At 37.1% G+C, this 15,258-nt stretch overlaps 1 protein-coding gene across 1 annotated transcript in view; it reads right to left on the bottom strand.

The window, feature by feature from the left end:
* LOC121312765 (F-box/LRR-repeat protein 7) overlaps positions 1–15,258 on the bottom strand; it is a 94,007-nt gene that overhangs the window by 65,304 nt on the left and 13,445 nt on the right. Inside the window, exon 2 of the mRNA XM_041244505.1 lies at positions 15,018–15,107. Within this exon, the coding sequence (XP_041100439.1) occupies positions 15,018–15,107 (90 nt within the window). The remainder of the gene's footprint in view (positions 1–15,017; positions 15,108–15,258) is intronic.

Here is a 15,258-nt window from a genome sequence, read left to right as displayed (position 1 = left end):
TACATCAATGGGGCACAACATCCTGTTAACTTGTTTGTGAGTTATTGTGTACCAGTTAGGAGAAGGCTGACAAAATTAATTTCTTGACTGAGTAGGCATAAATAACATCAGCTGGAAGGTGTGGCCTACTTCTTGGCACATCACACTGGTGTTCACTGACACCCTTGAAGAGTTCAACATTGATCACCTCATAACAGCTCTCACAATGACAATTTAACAGACGGGAATTTAAGCTACACTTAACTCTTCAACAAATGTGGTTACGAGGTATTCTGAGGTGCATTTGGTTACACAACTGTAATAAAATATATATATATGTTGCCACTCAAATATACAAGCTAGTTGGATGAGAGAAATGTATTCAATCTGTTAACATGCCCTGATTGTAGAAATCAGTGGGGTTGCAGCAGTGGTCCCTTAACCCTTATTAATAATGAAGTGCCACTTAAAGTGTTTCTGAACAGGCTGAAGGGTTTAAAACACAATGTGTTACTTTCCCCAGATTTCTGCTTTGTTACACGTATTCCTGCAATAGCCTTTTCAACATAATCACCATTGATCTGATTTTAAGTAAGTTAAGTATCGGATCTGCCTGTCAAAATGTCTTCTGAATTCACATCAGCAGCTTCAATCCAACCTGTTCAATCAGAAACATTTCATTGGTTACTGACTCCTCTCATAAAGTTCAGCATTTTGATTGGTTCATCCATCTGTCATCTTTGCCAGGATCCTACCTGCTCGCTTCAGCACACGTTCAGAGGAGCAGGAACATGTTTATCAATATGCGTGACAAACCCCATATAATGGCAATAAATAAATATATTACTTTAGTGGGTCAGGGTGCAATAAGAACCAATAATAAAACCTGGAGTGAGAATTCTACATGCTAAGCAACACAGGGGCATTTAGGTTATAAAGTGTTCTGTGACAATGTCTTATGAAACAAATATTCATATGGTTGGAGGTACACCCCCTGTACATCTTACTTCTTCTCTCTAACCAGGTGGGGGTCTGTAAAGCAAATGTTGTGATTATATAAAGCTTGCCATGCATATTCATATACCTGTTCCCATCCCTCTGAACCTGTGCCACAGCGAGCAGGTAGGATAGATGAGCCAATCAAAATGGTCAACTTTGTGAGAGCAGTTGGAAATCAACAAAATGTTTCTGATTGAACAGATTGGATTGATGCTGTCGATATAGTGAATTCAGAAGACATTTTGAAAGGAAGACCCAATACATAACTGATGTAAAACATAAATAAGCAGTCAAAACTAATCTATGACCAGGGATATATATTTTTTTTTTTTAAAGTGAAAACAACTGCAATCATGTTAAAAAAAGCTATTGCAGGAATAACAAAGCAGAAATCTAGGGAAAGTAACGCATTGTGTTTTAAACCCTGTTCAGTAAGACTTTAAATGGTGCTTCATCAAGGGACCACTGCTAACACCCCACTGATTTCTACATCAGAACATGTTATTAGATTTAATACATTTGCCTCTTCAGACTTGGTTGCGTAATCGACTACTCTATATATGTGTGTGTGTGTGTGTGTGTGTGTGTGTTTACCTTTTTACCTTAGCATCTCTTCAATCTGCGCGGCACTGCTTCTGACATGGTTGTTAACAGTGGACATACTTACTTCCAGATATCTACACACACCTGCTTTCTGGGATCATATAGCTGTCAGGACCTCTGCTGTCACTTTATTGGCTTTTTTTCCAGTTACCCATAAACAAGCAAAGCATATGTAAAACCATGCCAACATGTGATACATCAAAAAATCTATTAGAAGCAGACTTCAGCTTTTAACTTTTCTAGAATCCAGTTTATATGTCCTGTCTGAAATTGTTACAGTCAGGTTCCAGGAGTCCCTTCAAGACCAATCAAAAGAATTTCTGTGCGATCTAAAGTCTACAAAACCAGGCAATCTAAAGTTGATCCACCATTGGGAGGTTTAAGATCTTACAGTATGACAATTCTTGACCCAAGTTGTAATAAAAATGGATTTATGAACCAATAGCTATTATATGGCAGTTTACCAACTCACCGTTGGAAAGAACTTGACCGGTTGCTACTAGTTTTAAAAAGAAGAAAAAAAAACAACTCATATTTAGTCTTTGTGTATAAAAAAAAGGTAACTATTGCCCCCCCCCCCCCCTTTTGTGAATAAATGTGAAAACCTTCCCACATTCTTTGTTTTATTACTCCTATAAATTTATAGCAGGAATCAAGCTTTGAACAAGGCCTTTGTATATATTATTACTGTAAATCAAAACCTTACCCCCCAGTCATGCAGCTGGCCCTTCTATAAGGTTGGTTTGACCATTTATGGGTATAGAATATGTGCCAGAAGTTCAGGCTCTCTTGGTGTTCAGCTAGACCTGGCTGCAGACCTGATCAAAATGATGCCTGTTAAACACCTATGGATTTCCCCACAGCTGGCTGGAAGGCACAACTTCATGGACGTAGTTGTGCTGTCAACTAACTAATAACCTGTCATAATGCCATTGCCTGTGGTTACTATTATGCCAGTTACTTTGTGTTTTCCCAGCTACAATAATTGTGGCATTATTTGATACTTTAAAAGTAAAGGAATAGTCAGTGTGTGTGTTTTGGGATGTTTCTGAGAGTTTTTTAATATATTTGCACTGTACTCTATTTATGCTCAAACATACATATGCCAGCCTTTGCAGTATACTAACAGTACAGGTACTGTGCATGTGTACGTTTAGAGTACTTACATTCGCTATAAACTGTAAAACAAGCAAGTCGATTTATTTATTTACGGCTCAGAATAAACATCAAGCACAAGACACAAATGACTGCACTTCCAGTACACTACAGTCATCACAGTTGTGGCCTGGTAGCAATTCCGTAAACTGTAAATTGCATTTTTCATCACCTTTTTGTCTCTGCTGTGAACTGTGCCTCACCCCTGGAGCTACAGTGAAACACAGTTTTTAGACAGGAGATCACGTTTCCAGGCAGATAGTGCGGTGCCATCCTGCAGCAAGCAGAAGATTTTTTTAAATTGTAAAGTGGTGCTTTGTGGGCCGGCGAACCTGGAAAGGCTGTGGAAATGGATCCTAGCCAAAGAAAGACAAGGGAGTGAATCCCATCACAAGCAAATTGACCCAGTTATTTATTTTTATATTGTTTTGTACCTGCTGGTTGTTGCATTCTGAAATTCCATGATTAAAAATGCAGGCTTTTTTGTTTAAAGTAATTTACATGACTAATAGTGATCTCTACACATGATTTATTACAGTGCAACAATGTAAAATTTGTATTTTGATGCATTGTAATTGATGGTTGTTAAATTACTGTATTTACTGGTAAAGGTGTAAAAATGGTGCTTTACAAAACATTGCCTTAATTCTCAGTAGCATAAGAACATTATACATCCCTCAGCGTTTTGTTTTATATTCTTTAGTTTGACTCCTGTGAAGAGCTTATTTATCCAACCACAACATTATATGTTTGATAAAACTGTTTTTCCTTCCTATTCACTTTCTGTGTTACCGATAAAAGAACTGACCCTGACCTCACATACAGTAGTTCCCTAAGGGCAGCACACAACGCATGTTTAAGCCTTATGTAGCGTACTATAAGTTAACTTATAACAGAATAGTGCTGTGACTCAAAAGCTGAAAAAGAAAAAAAGATTAATGGCAAAACAAGGACTTAAGAGAAAGTTAAGATTTAAAATGTAATACTTCTTCAACACAACTTAATGGCCAATTTAAAACACCCCTTTTGGCTAAGATATATTTGTGTTACTAGTAATGTAACTAATACCAGTGTAATTGTAACATGGGGGGAGGAAGGGCACAAACTAGTGACCTCACACACCGCAAGCCAGCATCTAGTTTCATTATGCCTTGCTACGGGTTTGGATTTTTTTTTCCACGCCATTTTGGGTTATAATGTCAACCCTTTTTTTAAATTACACACTGATTTTTTTGGCTAAAGATTACTGTAGAAGACAATTTTGTAGTTGTGAGGTAAAATGTAGTAGCTGGTGATTACTTCCAGGAGGTTAAGTAAGCCAAGAAGCATAATTATATACAGCCAGGGACTGATACGATCACATCTTTCTGGATAGCTGACTAATAACCAACCAAAGGAGCAGCTGTAAGCACTGCACATTTTGATTGCACCCCATCATAGGTCAACATCCCACTGAAACTGTACTAAAATGTAAAACGTCCCCCGTGTTATTGAGTGCAACAATAGAGATGCATAGTGTTAAGGTGACCAGAAGTCCCGTTTTGGACGTCGGACAGTCACACTTTTGGAACACTGGTCCCAGTGTCCCCAGAACCTTTCTTGGGACGCTCATTAAGTCCCATTTTTTCTTTGAGCGTCGTCGCGCTGGTAACAGAAATGACATTATATTGTATTTTCAAGCAGGCTGCTGTATCTCTACCATATCTAACTTATTACAGTCCAACACTTTATGTGACTAAAGAAGGTTGAACGACCAGTAGCATTACAAAGCGGCTGTACAACGCTGTGCAAATCTGGAGAATTACTGAACACTCAACATTCATATCTGCAACCAATCACAGAGAATTGTGGACAGGTTTATCCACTGACTTCTGCTAAAACGAACTGGTGGCTATCCGCGTCTCAATGATAACTCTCGCTGTGTGAAGAGGTAAGACCAGTGGTTCTCAATTGTTTTGGGCCACACCCCCCTTCCTCTTTTCGGTGGTACTTGAGGACCCTCCCCACCAAACACAAAAACACACACACACACACACACACACACACACACACACGTACATATACTGGTTAAAAAAAATCCAACACACCTGTGGCTTCTCTGTATGTCACTGCTGTTTTGTTTTTTGCACAAAACAGCCACCGATCCATCGTAATAAGAGCAAACTTAACACTGCAAATTACAGTTTACCGATTGTGACCTACGCTTATTACATAGCAAGCTGATAAACAACATACATTACCAGATGGCAGCGGACTTCATCCAAAAATATGCAAGTTTAAAAGGCACCAGTCAGATGCACAGCGCCATCTACAAACTTGACTTGCCTGGAGGTGTCAGACAGCATAAAGATGTGTTTTAAGTTAATATATACCGTATAACAGAGAATTTTGGCTGGCATTCGTGGATTTGCTACATTGGGGGATTTTTTTCACAGTACGTTCACAAAAAAAGTCAGTTTTGCATTTATACCTTTAATTCCAAAAACATTTAAATACATGTTTACTAAATACATCTGCTAAAACTGTATCTCATTTACAGTAACTCGGTATAGCATCTACACTGTAACTGCAGCAACTTGGAGAACAACAAAGAAGGCCTTCTAATCAATTAAAGCATTTATCGCTCTTATAAGGCCGTTAATTTTAAGAAGCAGTAAACTTTTATAAGCATTTGCTGTCTCTCAGTTTTAAAGCTACTGTTCTCAACGTAACACAGTGGAATGATCACACTACTACCATGCAGTAATTGTAGGGCAGTATTGCCACGTGTGAAATCTTTAACAATAAAGTCTAAACGAAAATGCTTTTATTTGCTTTGAAATCATTTCAAACTGGTTAATAGACTAGCAACCACTGGCAAAATCAGCTCAGTTCTATACAGCGCAAAAGGTTTTAATGTTTTATTTCTGGACTTTGCGAAACCTGTGTTTTGGTTTCATTTCTCTGGCATCACCCTTGCAGCCATCCTGTTCACAAAGCTCTATAAGGTATTTTATAAGTATTTTAGTTTAATAGAAGAAAAACAATGATCCAGTCAGAAACTGCAATAGAAAACATACAGAACAAATACCATGTCAGGTGAACAAGGCATGCTGATCCAGACCACAAGACATCAGGTCGAAGGTTAGTGGTGGCACTCAGGTGGGACAGCATTTTGACATCCTAATAATTACTTCCATTGCCATGGTAAATTCCAGTGGAGAAATGGTGCATCCTGCCATTATTCCAATTTCTAGACATTGCCATGTAGTGCTGAATTCTGAAGTTGAAAAACAAAATAGAAAATCTCTGAAGTAGGCTTTCACTAAGTTAGTTAATAAAATAGAATCTCAGAATGTTATATTATTGAATTGCTGCTGTGTAATGTAATGACAACCTGTTGTGTAGAAATGACATTACAAAGTCAATAAGATCATTTATTCACAAAAAAAAGGTTTTGGCAAGTAAAAGATTCCACTCTGAATATCACCCCATGAGTTTCTGCATTCACTTTCAATATGATATTAGATCAAACATTGCCAAAGTGAAAATAAAAACCCTAGAGCTTCCCCACAGCTTTGACGGTGGAAGTTATTCACAAAATTTCAATACTGTCCCAGTTTAAGGACTTAAAAATCTGGTCACCTTACATAGTGTTGATATGTGTTGCACATGGGCAGATCTGTGTTTGTACAAAAAGTATACAAGCCTTACCCTGCCCCACCTCCAGCAATTAAAGTCAGTAAGCAATGCACGGGTATTTCTCTGTATACTAGCAGAAGAAAACAATCTAATGGCGTGTCTGAGTGACTGAAAAAACCTGAGCTCTTCAATTAGCAATAACATTTATATTTGGAAGCAAGTACATGTGTGAAAACTTTTTTTTGCATGCGCTTGGCTGCTACAGCACACTTTGAAAGACAGCACAGAGAAAGAAGGGTGGCAGAAGAACTGTGGACGATAGCAGCCAAGGACAGAAGCATCAACAACTTTCTGGCTCCCATGCTATTGTGCTACAGTCAGGATCCATAGCCCAAGTACACTTGGCTCATTGTAATGAAATACCAGCACTGAAGGAAGTGTTTGGTATACAGTACATGTAAAACTGACACAAATCATTTTTTAAATGGAATTTGACCAGCAATCTCACAAGGTAGTTGCCCAGGCTGCAATGTTGTTAGTTTTGGAGAATGGGAGTAATTGTGATTCCTCCAGTGGGGTTGAGGATCCTGTAGACACGGAAGGTAAAATGATTCATTATTTGATTTTGTATCTGTTTTTACTTATGTTCTTGCTCACATATCTCCTACTAATAAGCCATGACATATTACATTAGTATTATATTTAGGACGTGTTATCGTGTTTCCCAGTTGGTTTATTTACTGCTTTTATATATAAATTACCTGTCAGATTGATCGCTTATCTTTAGTTATTTAGGTAGATGATTTACTTTATAAAGCGACGCTCTAAGTCAGTCTTTTTTTTTTTTTTTTTTTTCAGCCATTTTATGCCTGCACGGGTTTGTATTTTTATTTGCAATTTACCGCCTGAAGGTTAAATTTTTTAAATGTTTTTTTTTTTTTTTTTTTTTTTTTTTTTAATTTAGTCGTTGCCAATTATTTTTATTATTTTCTCCCAATTTGATATGTCCAATTATTTTTAGGCTCAGCTCCCCACTACCACCCCTGCGCTCGGCCAATTGTGTGCCGCCCCCTAGGAGCTCCCATCCACGGTCGGCTGTGGAATAGCCTGGACTTGAACTGGCGATGTCCAGGATACTCCACGTAGAGCGATTTTACTGGATACACCACTCGGGAGCCCGAAGGGTACATTTTTTAACCTGATTTTTGGTACTAATAATTATATAACAGACATCTTAGGTACAAGGTTGCTGTTTATTAGTCAAGTTATAATGTTTGAGCAATAGATTTTTTATTTGCAGCTTATTTGAGGCATGTTGCTGTTTTGTTTTACTAAGAAGCAAACAACGCTACCCTTATAAAAGCTGATCATAAATTTGTACGGTCATTTTTCAGTTGATCATCTTTCTCCCATGCTTCTACTATGCATTTACTGTGCTTTACCTTTTTTTTGCTGGTTGAGAATGTGGCTTTACCACACTTTTTGATTTACTGTACAGACCCCAGTGCCGAGCAACACAGGGCAAACTGATTCAGTTTTCCAAAAACATTAGTTTTCCGAAAACGCTTTGTCATGTAAACGTACTGACTAATGTATTTATTGATTTCTGTATTTATTTACTTTGTGTTTGTTGAAATCTATTTATCGGTCTTGTTTTTTACTATTTTATTTATGCACTATTATTAGTTTTATTTACAATTTTGTATGGATATTTTTATGTTTCATATATTTATTTATTTACTATTTGATTTATTTTGTCATTTACTTATTTGACCTCAAGAGGTCAAAGCTCATTCCATTTATGTTCTTATTATTGAAAAACTCTATTTCTCCTCAAATTTGGACTTTTACATTTTACACCACCCCTTGGTGTCATTACATTTTGGTTGACAGAGGTCAGTAGTTACACTTCATGGTGAATACATACATAGTTAATGAAAAATGTTTGTAATTTTACTTTGTCATGTCTGTGCCTTTTTATATTCCTGCATGTTATTTAAATTATTTAAATAGTTACTGGAAAAAAGAGTCTCCCTATGGAGACAGATTACGACCTCTTCCTATGGAGACATCTCCTTTGGGGACATTCCTTTATCTGGAGCACCAGAATTTGGTACTTGAAATGGAATAGTAGGAGAATCAATTGCTATGGGGAAACATTTCTTTCTAAGAAACTTTTTCAACTTTTCTTTGCAAATGTTGTACCTTTTTACATTTTACCATGTAATGAATTCTGTACACAGTTTGGACATAATATTCTTCAAGTTCTAAGCTTTTAAATGATATATGGTTTTATTGTGATTGAATATAATTTGAATTACTTATGACTCTGAAAACAAGTGTGTGCATTTTCTTTAAAAATTCCAAAGAAAAACCTGGCTCAGAATTCCAGCATAGCAGTGAAAGGGTTAATCTGCACCTTTGAAAATACTTCCATGTTGTGTCGGGCCTCTATAAACAGCCTGTGCAAGGAAAGCACATGTTTAAATTGTTGTGGAGGAACATGTGGCCAAATCTCAATGATTACCACCTCTACTTCCTTCGGGATGTTGTGGGTAGAAACCTGCAGTGGAGCATGTTCTCCAGAACCACCCACAGGATCAACACTTTTGAGATTCTCAGCAATTAGTATTTTCTTACATTCAAAAACACTTGCCAACAAAGCCCCTATAACTGCATACCAAAATAAAGTATCTGTTAGTCTTTTAAAAAATGCATGCAAGAATGGTTATTCAATGAACAGACACCAATTTCCACTCACTGCAGAGGGATTCGCTCAAACCCAGTCCATGCAAGAACTCTGTTACGGACCACCAACCGAGAGGGATTTTGAGGAAATACAATACATTTGAAAATAAATTAAATTGGAAATAATATATCAAACTAGATCCAGGTTCAGCCTTACAGTCTGAAAAGCTCAGAACTAAAGTGGGTCTGGAAAAAATGTATTGCCCTCATCCCCTTCTCCAGGCAAAGGCATTCAGACTGAAAACATTAAAGACATACATAATGGATACAGGGGTGCAGTTTATGACAATTCTGAGTTTAACATTCTAGGATTTAAGCGTAGCATTCCAAAGAAAAAAAAAACTGCCAAAAAAAATGTCAAATATTATACTGTAACTAAACTGTAATTATACTCTCTTACTCGATCAGTCAGAAAGGGTGTATTTTGCACAGGTTCTTTAGCGAATTAAGTTGTAAAACTAAACAGTATAGTCATGTTGTATATATCCTAGGAAAGGACTCATTTAGATTGATTTTCTTTTTATTGTCTTCTTTTTTAATTTTCAGCCAATTTGAGACTACTGGACAAGATGGTGTTCTGACATCTATCGCTTCAAACTCATGCTTAAAAATTGTCTTAAGTTATTAAAGCCTCCAGATGTAAGCCAGCTGGGCTGTTGAATCCAGCAGGTTGTCAGCCAAGAGACCTGGAAAACCAAATGCTGCAAATACACAAACAAAAAGGTCATCTGTACTTTAATCTTCATTTTTTTTTTTTTTTTTTTTGTTTAAATGAGAAGTTAGGCATTTCCTTCGGTGGGATTTAAGATTAACATTTAAAAAAAAAACCTAAGAGAAGCAGGAATGGGAGAGCTGCAAGTTTACTCAAAGTTCTGCCTGCCAATACCTGTTTAATGCAGTGTTGGATTACACTGTGTAACAATTTTTTATTTATTTTTTGTTCCTGGGTAGTAAGTGTTATTTCCTAATTGCTTATGCCTCAAAAGTATAGAAAATGGCTATTATTCCCCACAAACTTTGCTTTTGTGACCAGGACAGTGATATTTCAAAATATCACTATTTCCAGTGAGAAAACGGGAGCTTTTTGTGTCTGGGACAGGACATAATCACATTATCCTCTACTACTACTTTCATAGACAGTGACACACCACTGAAGACGATGACCTGCAATACACATTCTCATAATACTGTATCGAGAAGCATGTTATCAAGTGTTATTTATGGAGGTTTTAAAGAGGGTTTCAGGTAAGACTGTGTAATACTCTTTTCCTTTAATGGTGATATTAAAGTTAATTTACTTTAAGAATATCAAAGGTGTTAACATCTTCATATAAAAAGCCATTAACTACTCTAGGCATCTTTTTAAAATGTTGATTCTGACATGCTGGGAAAAGTAAAAATATTAAAAACAAATGAAATATTTTTTCCACTGTTTTCCTTTAAAAAAAACCCCAAAAAACACATCCAAATAGAGCGCTGTGCCAAAATTGACTGGTGTGGAAGAAGTTTAAGTCTGGTCAGGTCCAGATTTTATTATCAGTACAATATCCAATATCTACTATTATTATTTTATTTAATAACATTGTATTATTGCATTTGCCATACCACTAAATTTCCACTGTGTTGTTTTTGTAAAAAAATGACAAAGCATTAACAAAATAAAGCTAAACCTTTCCAGGAGTTATTTTGTGTTGGCATCTGGTTTGAGTAACAAACACGCAAAGCTTGACGAGGAGCCCAGAATGCTAGCCATAATGCCAGGAAAAATTAGAAAGGTTAGTGAAAAATAAGCTCTCATTTAAAACCAGCGAGGTCTACAAAACCAACCCAGCCTCAGAACGGTACGCTGTAGCTTGGGTTAAAGAGTTTTTCTGGAAGCCTTCCAAAACTAACAAGACATTACACTTTAAAGATTATTACGCTGTCTTTCCAGATATGTTTAGGATGGGTATCTCTGCCCCTGTGAAAACACAATTTTCAGGATTCGAACTCCAGCTGCACAGCCTGGTACAAACTGAACACCTGGTTATTTCTGAAAAATCTATTTCACTCCAGTCTTAATCAATTAAATAAACACCCCCTCCTGTCCACACAGAGGTGGTGTATTCACTCTTTCCTTGGGAAAATGCATGAAAGCTGCAGCATATGGCAGGTGGGGTGTCTAGTGAAGTTGTCATCGTGCTATCATTGCTGAAAAACAGGGCTGATAAATTCATAGCAAGCATTTGTATATTACATTTTCAAGCTATGTCAAAATTAAATTTAGCCCATGCAGTGGCTCCTAATGTCATTGGTTTACAGCATGCATTTCAAATCAATTTTTTTGCTTTCATTTGTTTGGGAACTTGTTTTGTGGGCCCTGAAAATTGCCCAAAAAATAACCTTTCAGAGAAGCATAAATCAAGTTTTTTTTCAAAAACGAGGAGCAATACATCAAAACATACTCGCTTAGTCACAGTGTTCAGTCACTGGCATTCACGTTTGGAAACCATTGTTGGCTAAATATGAATAAAGTGAATCAGTCATTTAAAAAAAAATACAAAGCCACTGTCTACAAAGGTTTGATGAAAGACAAAAAATCATATATATGATGGAAAAAGGTGTCATGTACTGTACTACAAAAGCATAGGCTATAAAAAAAAAATGGTTACTGGTAGGCTCAGTGACGGTAACAGGGATTTGAAAAAGCTATACTGAAACTCTATACCCTTCTCTTCAACATCTGTTTAATCAAACCCTAGAGCCTGTAAGGCAGATTACTCTTCAGATTCTTTCTTTATTTCACTTTTTTTTTTTTTTTTTTTTTATTACGGCAGAATGTATAGTCTTACCCGAAACAACAGTTATGATTGGTATGGAACTTTTCCATTTTCAGCTGAACAGGGCTTTCATTGTGATCATGCAGGGAGCTATAGTTAGATAAAAATGGAATAAATGTGGTCTAAATTATAGCAATGAAACCTTCCAGTACAGGGCCCAGTGGGTTCAAGTTTATTTAGGCTGAATGTATGCCAAGTGTTTTCTTGTGGTCTAACGGATACCCTGGCCTAACCGCTGTCTGATGCTGATGTATTATCTCTGGGTATAGACAGCCGACCCTTGTGTCTTCCAGCTCTGCATATGGTCTGACAGCTGGCTACTGCACCTTAATACTGTTAGTTTTGTGCTGCAATATCTTGGCCCATTCCTACATTTTGCTGGCTGAGTGGGTATATATAAATCCCTGACTTAAACACAGCTGGGTGATTTGAGGAAGTGGTGTTCGTGCCTCAGTCAGAAGGGCTAAAAATGGGGACTTGCCCTCCACATAATTAATCTAAAGACAACCTTTGTGCCCAGATCGGTATCCTCTTCCATTAAGCTCACAGTTGCCGTCACAGTTGTCCAGCCAGAAACACCTAAAGTAAATTTCAAAAAAGCACTGGATGAAAACAGGAGGCTGGGTGTTTAGGAGCAGGATATATTAGATTAGATGGGACTTCGCATTTCAATCTCCCCTGCCAAGTTTCAGGCCTATAAATGGGCATAACTGAGATCTTGAAGCCAACCAGTTCTTGTATAAAGCATTTTGCTTCCTTCTCTTGGTGCCATTCAGCCACAAAATTGGATACAAGCAGAACAAGGAAATACAGCTATACTGTGTAGGTAACTAAAATTAATGCCAATGTTCACTTTAATCTTCACTTTTCTTTTCAGTCGTTCTATACAGTATACAGTTCTATTTACGACATGAAACTTCGATACGCTGTCATTCTGGTGGAAATAGACTGCCAACCAAATGAAAAAGTAACTGAGTCAGTTTGCTGGTCTGCAGACCTCTGTGAATTGGGCCTTAACTCTGAACTCTTCAACGTCACTGCTAAATGCCTACTGTCAGATGGAATAACAGAGACTTCTTTTCAGCATGTTGGCCGGTTGCCTGAGTGGTCAGTCATTCCGGAAATGGTCAGAGTGCAGGCTGAGGAAAAAACTATGCCTGCTGAAGTGTTGTAATATAGTTGTAAAATAGTGTACCCTCTGATGTCAGAAAATTGGAACAGTTCCTCTCTCTGGTCCAGATCCCACGCTTTTGCCACTAAATAGCACACTTTTCAAGTTTCTAGAGCTCCTTAGATGAGTCCATAGCCAGCTATTACACTTTAACCATCATTATGTTCAACCCCCATAAGTTTCTATTAAAATATTTTTACATTTAATGTCTTGCATAAGCAAAGTGGAAAGTGCATCCGTCAACTATATAAGCCCTCTGCAGTGTTGACTAAGAACCTCTTGAACTGAACTGGCAGGTGAAATATGTTATCCTTCATGTATACATGAACAAATGGACCATAAATATTATTAGTTTAAGCAAGTCTTTAACTGCATTAGCTAAGGCCAAGATGTGAGGGAATACTCCTAATTAGTTAGAAAGGAATTAGATAACAATGTATTTTCATAATAAGCCCATGTTGTATGTTTGCAAATGTGTATAGAGTATCTTAGCAACAGCCTTCAAACTTAAATGTATTTGATATGTAGAAGACCATGATATTGATATAATAAAGCCATCTGGTATGGCTTTGTATCAGATGTATCACATGGCTTGTATCACATGGAAATTACATCACATTAACATTAGCTATACATTTTTCCCATTAACTATATATTATTGTATAGGTAACCGTTAAAGATAGTAGCTGATTTTCACCCCACTCAAGGTCGGAGTGGCCAGAAAACCTACAAGTGGCCTTGCCAGCTGCTCAGACTCTCCTGGGCTGGGTAACAGTTTGTGTAATACAGCACTCTATATGACTTTCTGTATATGGTTAGAAAACTTAGGTCTGACATGTCATAACAAAAGTTTCACTTGTTGTTTTTAATAAAATAAAAAAAAAAAAGTATAGATGGGGCCATCAATTTAGAATCATCTACAGATGCCTCTGTAAAGATCCAGCAAACCTTCATTAATTACCATATGCACTGGCATCTGGTTGCAAAGTTGTAAGCCAATCTCTTTGAGCCTTTTACCTTTAATATTCAGAACATTGTGCCGTTCAGCCCACGTCAAGCAGGCTTAGATCATAATGAACCAGCAAGGATGCTACTTACAAATTGGACCCTCAATACAACTGACAACCACATAATTGCAGCAAGCTCTCTGAGCAGCCTTTCATAAGCGGTCAGTCAATCACTATTGTTATTTGCACCCCCTCCTATTATTCTCGTGGCAACAACTCAGAGAAGACAAATTATTGCACTGTAAGCATCAGCAGAAGGAAGGAATGAAGTTGCTGCCTAGCTGATCAGGGAAGCACATGCAAAGCAAACTCTGTACACAGTGTAAAAGGACTTGGCCGAATTGACCAAATTGAGACATGTAAAGCAAAAAGATTGCAACAACTCCTATTCAAAACCAAACCCTTAGCAGACTATACTAATTGATAAATAATAATAATAATAATAATAAATAATAATAATAATAATAATAATAATAATAATAATAATAATACTCTGGGTATCTTTATCTTTAAGCTACAAAGAAACATTACAAAAATATTCTTTACAGTTTAAAAACCAACAGTATTGAGTTACTGCAATACTGTACCTATAACAGTAAGTTTTTTGTTGTTTTGTGTAATAGTCATGTATCGTAACTCATTTATGTCAATAAGCAAGCGAAAGAGTTAAATTACACTGAATTAGGTAATATCTTGACCAACTAAGATTGCAATTTTATGCTACACATCCTTTTCTTACACTTGTATACTGTAAGCAAGCAGATTGTTAGCTGTCCACCGGGAAGCAGTAAAAAACTGACAGCTGCAGGGAAAAGTTTGTTTTTAATTTAAACGCCTTCTCAAAGTACAGCTTTTCCAAAAATAGTCAACGCTGTGCAAGAGGGCTGGCTACGCTAATGAAGACCAGATGCCTACCTTCACTGGTAGCTGCATTCTTTCGGGCTTTGGTGGGTGTGTGATCTGTACTTGAACTCACGTCGGATGAGATGCTTGAACTGCCTTTGCCTAAACAACAGAGCAGATCAGAAAACGGCATCAGAACAATTAGCATGGAAAGAAAAATCAATCACCAACATCAGACCTTTAATAATGATCTTGATCTCTGTGCATGTGAAAAAACAGGTACCCACAGACTAACTGTCACGCATTCTAAAAT

The sequence above is a fragment of the Polyodon spathula genome, chromosome 3 (genome assembly GCF_017654505.1).
Source record: "Polyodon spathula isolate WHYD16114869_AA chromosome 3, ASM1765450v1, whole genome shotgun sequence".
NCBI lineage: Eukaryota > Metazoa > Chordata > Actinopteri > Acipenseriformes > Polyodontidae > Polyodon > Polyodon spathula.
The sequence above is the reverse complement of the archived record's forward strand: the minus strand, read 5'-3'. Positions and strand labels throughout refer to the sequence as shown.